We start from the raw sequence: 7,452 nt of genomic DNA on the forward strand, positions 1-7,452 counted from the left end.
AATGTAGTATGCCTCACTGGGAGTGGGCTTACTGCGTGATTAACTCTACATTCTCCTGTGAATATAGTCGGTGGTAACAGATAGGCCAGTTCCACATTCTAAATAAGGCAGTGTTTATCTTTTAAACTCTCAAACTAAAAGCCTAAGACAAGGCTGTTAATTGTTTTGCGTGATTAATGTATTACATTGGCAGCTAATGCCATTCTTCTGATAGTTTTTCATCAAGCATGTGGGGAATGTCGAGAGAACGGAGCACAGAGCCGAGAACACTCAGGAACCCAAACACAATGGAGGCAAAGAAGTATTCGGAACATGGACATGAGAGAAGAGGGGAAGGTGAAGGGTGGGCAAAGGGGAAGGAAACACACACACAGAGAGAGAGAGAGAGAGAGAGAGAGAGAGAGAGAGAGAGAGAGAGAGAGATCAGGGAAGGGCACTGAAAGAATGATAAGACAGCTTTACTTTTGACATGACAAGTTAACAAAAACTCTGGAGAGCGCTCTAGTTGTAGATATGTAGGGCTGGCTGGGTACTCAAAATTAAATACTTATAATCAAATTGCAAGTAGCTCAACATTATGTGGCATTTAATACCAGTGCGCTAAAAATAAAGCCTACGTTTGGGGGGGGGGTACCCAGTTTGCCTGCTGCTGGCACGCACATTAGCTAAAGGGTGATGTCATAGTTTATCTCATAACAGAGAAAGACAGATAGTGAGCTGGAGGGAGATATAAAGAGCAAGGAAGAGGGTTACCCAGTATGGAAGTTGGCCCCAAGCCAAAAGGGCAGGCAGCAATTCCCACAACAACAGGCTGGTAGGGACAGAGGTCTTGGCTTACAGTATCAGAGAGAACGATCATGCCTCCGACGTTCAGGGAAATTTCCTCTTTGAACCACTGCACCTGGATAAACAACTTCTACCTCTCTTTACTGATAGGGGATAACACAAGGGACCAGCCTGTGTGATTGCCTGCCAGGTGTCTTGCCGTCTAGCAATCTCGCGGCTTTCAGTCAGAGGGATAGATGAGAAGCAGGCTCATCCGTCTCTCAGGAAGAGGAAATACAAACAGCTCATCTGCCTCCGCTTTCATCAGGAGTGCGACTGGCGGCCATGGGGCCTGGCTTGTGTCGCTTTCAACCAAGACTCAAATTTCATTTAGTTTGCAGAACCTCGCTCATGGCAAGTTGTATGAGCCAAACGAGGCTCCTCTTACAGCCCTGGATAGGTAGCTGTATAGTTTTTGCAAGATAAGCAGGACAGTTCTTTCACAAGCCCTTTCAGCACTTTTGTGATAAGTTGGTGCTGGCCCGTCACAACTGATACCGTGCGATAAAGCCGACTTAGGTCGGTCCTATCAACAGCTGGTTGTTAAGGGAGGGGAAGTTCATCTTAAACTATTTTCCACAATAGGGCTGGTTTGCTATGTGCAGTGCCTCATGATTCCACAAAGCCTATGAAATAAAGTGCAAAAAATGCAGCCAGTCCCAGCAATATGTACTTCAGCAACAATATTTCAGCATATCTTAATTCAATTCAAATGGTCAAATGAGATACTTGAATAAGTCAACAAGTCAATGGACAGAGTCCATGATATGCGACCACAAAATCATGGAAGGACTGTAGGAAATTCACAGTTGGGGATATTACTCAGGTAAATGAATGGTACATGACTGGTACTGCCACTAAAAATAAAACTGCATTTGGCTTCTATCTCGCAATTATCACAGATGCAATTTTCCATAAAATAACAATCGTATTTCATCACATTTATTAAAGAAAGAGAATTCAATAGTTTTTCAACAATCACCAAAATTGGTGCATAATCCCAGAGGTTTTATGATAAAGCCTGATAAGTTGGAATGAATCCAACTAAATAATTTAAGTACCCTGATTTCATCACGTAGATTGAGAACTTCCCTGGAGGTAGACCAGTCTGTTGTGTCTGTTTCCACAATCGGGAAGAACTGGTGAGTGACGAAGGTTTTAACATTTTGAAAGCCACCAAACTATACTGACAACCGCTCACACAGGAACATCACAGCCGTTGTCAGCGCAATACTTAACATTTACTTCCTAGTTCAACCATTCTGTTGTGTAACACAAAAACAACCCCTTACCCAATACCATAATAACACCTAAAATCGCTGTGAAAAAGTGTCTTCACTGGCGCCAGGGTTACTTATTTACTGTTGCTGAAAGCCACAAGCAAGCTGTGGCTTCCCAACTAGATTTGGCCAACCAAAGCTTTAGAACGCGGCAAAGCAAATCTAGATATGATGCCATATTCCCAAAGCCACAAAAAAGAGTTACTGTCAGTGGCAACCAATTTTGCAGTAGTATATAGTAGTAGATTCAACATCTGTTATACAGCAAAGGTTTTTAATAGTTAAACCACTGCCATTCTATTGTAAACTGTCATTTAGTAGACAAAGTTGTCAGACGACTACCCTTCAAAATTTTACTCAGGGGGTAGTCGTCCTGTTGTCTGCCAACTGTTAGCTGGAACTGCTTTCACTAGGTCACGTCTGTTTGCTCCCAGTATCAGCCCAGCACGAGGTCAGAAGTCTGGCACAGCTCTGAAAGATGATGAACAGGCTACAGTAAGCCTGTAGCTTGTTGCCATGATTTGAATTGAAGCTGCTTTAGCTGTTTTTTGTGCTTGTATGTGCATGTGTGTGTGTGCGTGTGTCTATGTATGTGCATGAATGTGTATGTGTTGGAGGGGGTTGGTTGGGATTATTACTAGAGTGGCTCACATGAGAGGCACAGAGCCACTGGTCAGTGTGACATTTCCCCCTACAGTAAAACCATTCACAGACTACAGGGGTGGGTGGGTGACTGGGGGGGTGGAATGTAGTGTGTGTGTGTGTGTGTGTGTGTGTGTGTGTAGGAGTGGAGATACATGGATAAGCCCTCTCTTTTGGTCACTGGTGGCAAGCCTCTGTATGTGTGTGTGTTGGACAGATAAATCCTCTTTTGCACAGACTGCAACATATCATTTCCAAGCCCACACTAACACCACTGATCTTACACACACACACACACACACACACACACACACACACACACACACACACACACACACACACACACACACACACACACACACACACACACACACACACACACACACACACACACACACACACACACAAAACATTCCTCTTTTTCTGTGTCTACCTCTCATTAAATATTAATACATAAATTAAGCACGGTTATTCTGTGGGAAACCACCCAACGTAAACCAGAAGCTCAATTCAGGGTCCGACCCTTCGGTTTGAGGAGCCAGGGGTCTCGACCTTTCCTGCAACACTGTATAGCTACATTGTGTGTCCACGTCACACACACACGCACGCACACACACACACACACACACACACACACACACACACACACACACACACACACACACACACACACACACACACACACACACACACACACACACACACACACACACACACACACACACACACACACACACACAGAATGAGGACCTGCGTCAAGGGCATGTTATGGAAATGTGAAAAGTCACAATGCCTAATCTGCAAGTAATTTACGTGTCACACACACAGGATAAATCGGCAGAGCAGAAGAATAGCCTGATTCTCTTATAGCACAGCAAGTCTTGAGTTGAGTGTGTATAACAAACCAGCTGTGCGTGAGAGAGAGAGAGAGAGAGAACTTCTTGATCTGCGCAAATTTTGCAAATTCAAGTTAAAAAGAGAATCCCATTTGCACACTGAAAATGAACAGCATCCAGTCAAGGATCTGAAAAGTGACCTAGTTTCGATTATCTCTCGACATGTGAGAGAGTGCCTTGGACTGCTGTGTCTAGACCTAATTCTCATCCGCACACAAAGCAAGGAATCCGTAAACAACATTAGAAGATCTAGGTTATGATGCAGACTTGGTGGAGTTTCTCAAACAGTTGGGTATGACCAGAATTGGGTCACATGCTCAACTCCATGGGGTAGCACTACAAGTCGCAGAATCCATAAGATCTTCTGTTTTTGGGTGGATTACACTACATCTACCAGAATTCCATTAGAATTCCATCCATATTTACAGTTCACTGTCCACAACTAACTATGCTGCTTTTCACTTTTTGCATCACCCGATCAGTACGTTCTTCGTCTGAAAAGATGGACTCCACCACCAACAATGGAGACAGCATATAGAGGCGCACATCCATAACGCAAATACATTGAATGTTTCTCACAAAGTTCTAGCTCAATGAAGCATCAAATATGGGATTTTTTAATAATAGTGATAATAGTTAATAGTGTTATGGATTACCACTTTAATGCACCTCATAAACTTGGAACAAATAGGTTTTGTTTGCTCATGAATCACTGCAACTCCAGTAGTTCACCAGTTTTACAATATGGAACCTATGTGCAAAACTACACACATGCATAACCAGTTGGGATAACTGACAAAACGGGATTAAAAGTACCATACCACCATCATGCAAATTACGCCTATTGTGATGATCATAATAATAATAATAATGGCTGGAAAATCACTATGACGTATTTGATTTAAAATATATATTTAATGTAATTGATTTATTATTTACTTATAATAACACATAATAAAATATGAAAAATTAAAAATTAAAATAAAAAAATATATATATATGTGTGTGTGTGTGTGTGTGTGTACACACACAGACACACATGAATATTAATAGAAATTTTATAATATTTGATCTAATATATAAATATAATAATAAGAAATAGATATACATATAAGATAACGACATATTAATACATGAATAAATATTATTTATAATAAAAAATACATTTTCTAGCCATTAATTGTACCTTCCAGTGTGTGTTTTTGGGTGAGGGTCTCTTGAAGAACGAGGTCCTGGCGGTGAAGAAGTACTCTTCGGAGTCCTCCTCCAAGCTGCTGTAGCCGCTGCTCATCGTGCTGCTCCACGTCATTGGCGGAGAAAACTCCGCATTTCCAACTTTGTCGCGTCCCCCAAAAAAATACAAATAAAAGCTCCAACCCAGTGAAAATTCGAGAAAAAAAATAACGAAATGAAGTGATCTTTAAAGCCGACGAGCCTGGTACTTTCTGGTTAACAGCCGCGATTTACTTTGCGTTTCCTCTTCCTCCTCTTCTCCCCTCCCGAGCGGTCAAACTACGGCACCGGCCAAAACGACGCCGACTATTTAATCGGAGCACGGGGCGACGGTTCCACGTTTCATTTTCAGCTCGAAGGGGAGAACGTTAAGCGCGAAGAAGTTTAAAGACGAACTGCGGTCCGGCGTCGGCGCTTCCTCTCCGGCGGCGGGTCGTGGTCTGACAGCCACCAGCCGGCCAGCCTACCGTGACGCCACGCCCACTACACCGGTCAGCCAATCACGTTAGCCGATGAGCTCTCGCTCATTTCAGTGCGTTGCATTTAAAAGATATTAAATTACTTTCATTGATTTACCAGTGGCCCACCAAAGCCACAGCCGCCACGACGGAGGCATTGCTCTGAAAACAATATAAAATACCACGATATAAAATACCCTCCTTCACCAGGTGACATAATTTCCAGAGTAATTAACATGGGGTATTCTCCAACATTGTCAACTATGATAGACTCTTGGGTGTTAAGGCTATCAAAGTCCAAATCCAAAACAGTTGTGCAGAGCAGGTACCTCTCAGACAAATGTTATGAGTTCAAGAAACGTCTGCATTCACACACACACGCACACAAACTCGTGCATACAGATGCACACTCTTTTTGTTAGAGACAAAAAATGTCCACCCTTACCTCTGTGATTAAACAGCAAACCAATGCTAACTTTCTCAGCTTTGTCTTCGGCAGCATGGCTGTTTCGTCTCCGGCTTAGTGTCGCGTATACTCCAAACACAGGGACCAGAGACGTTTAAATGGCTACTGTGGGACTGAGCGGTAGCTGGGTGAGCGCTGGTGTTTAATTGCTCAGACCTGACGTACACAAGGGTGGAACATGGCCCACTGGCAGCACTCGCTTTTAGATCCTTTATGCATTTCCAGAGGCTTGTGATGATGGTGATTGATGGTAGAGTCTGTGTGTGTGTGTGTGTGTGTGTGTGTGTGTGTGTGTGTGTGTGTGTGTGTGTGTGTGCGTGTGCGTGTGCGCGTGCGTGCGTGCATGTGTTTCAGCCTTTCCGTTTCATTATGAATTATTTCTCCAGACTTCCCTCCTGGGTGGACAGTGGATTCCTCTTGACCTGCTTTTCCTCCGATTTTGACTTTCGACAGATATCAGCCCTTTACTCGGCTCTGGGTGGGGATCGAGCGCAAACGCGGCACGAAGACGAGTCGTAAAATGTCAAATCGGCCTCTATTAACAGTTTGCTCCGTTCCCTCCGACCCGACAGCAGTAGCCGGGAGCGATGTGACCGGCATTTCGGTAACCGGACGCTCAAAAGGAAGCCCCATCCGTACATGCTCGTGTTCCAGCCCTGACAGGAGCAAAGTTGTAGAGTGAATCACGTCAGTCACCATACAATGCGTCTTTTGTATGGACTCTCTTAATGGGAGTTTTGGGCTGTGTTTGTTTTGCAAAAAGCAGTGCAAAGGGTAACTTCAGCGACATATATGCAGTGTCAGTGTAAATTTGTGTGTCACAGGTGAATTGTAAACTGACCAATGCTCGCCAGCCAGTTGTTAAAACCATAAAATCTGAAGGATGTTAAGGTCAATATCAATAGAAAATGTGTTCTAAAGTAAAAAAATACTATTAAAATGCCTATTAATAGCGTGATATACTGTATGACAGCACTACCAAATCTGTTGACTTGTTTTTTGGATGGGGTTGCCCGAAAAAAGAGAAGAGGTGCCATAAGAGGGAAGAGACAGTAACTCTCCGGAGTCAGCTGCAACAACTTTCTGTTAAGAAAGAAACTGTTAAGTTCCATATTGTTTAAAAAAACAAACATTTTAGAAGTACCATTTTAGTACAACTATTAAAACTGTGATACAAGTACTTCTAATGCCCTGACTGATGTTCATCTCAAGCCGATGAGTGTGTTGTGTTATCTGGATAAAGTGAGACTTGGGATGAAAGAAGCCATAACCCAAATGAGAAGCCTGGCTTCCATCTGGTGTGGTTTTGGTTTTACCGTAGGGCTGGGTTCGGTATGGAGCGAGCAAGCAATTACAGATTTTTGCAGCGAGCAGTTGCAAGTTGCAAGTTTTTTTTTTGTTTTGTTTTTTTAAATACCCATGGATTTATTTGGGCTTTGGATTCAACATCTTGTATAGCAGAGCTGTTTTACTTCAGTCTAGTCCCATATCCGGATCTTTCGATATTTTTAATGGGATCCGAAACTCTAACTTATTTATTGCTGTTTTTTTCTAAAAGCAGATAAATAAAAATCGATCAAATTTTTTGATTTTTCAAAAGTCTGCTATAATACCGGTACTTAGTCTTTACTCGAGTTTCAACTCCAGAAATC

The 7,452-nt window shown here is 42.8% G+C and overlaps 1 protein-coding gene across 1 annotated transcript in view; it reads right to left on the reverse strand.

The window, feature by feature from the left end:
* Positions 1 to 4,952, reverse strand: part of rassf3 (Ras association domain family member 3) — a gene marked incomplete at its 5' end in the record, with an annotated part of 31,437 nt that extends 26,485 nt beyond the window's left edge. Inside the window, one exon of the mRNA XM_080022515.1 lies at positions 4,830 to 4,952. Within this exon, the coding sequence (XP_079878641.1) occupies positions 4,830 to 4,952 (123 nt within the window). The remainder of the gene's footprint in view (positions 1 to 4,829) is intronic.
* Between the last annotated feature and the right edge of the window lie 2,500 nt (positions 4,953 to 7,452).

The sequence above is a fragment of the Zeus faber genome (genome assembly GCF_960531495.2).
Source record: "Zeus faber genome assembly, chromosome: 21".
NCBI lineage: Eukaryota > Metazoa > Chordata > Actinopteri > Zeiformes > Zeidae > Zeus > Zeus faber.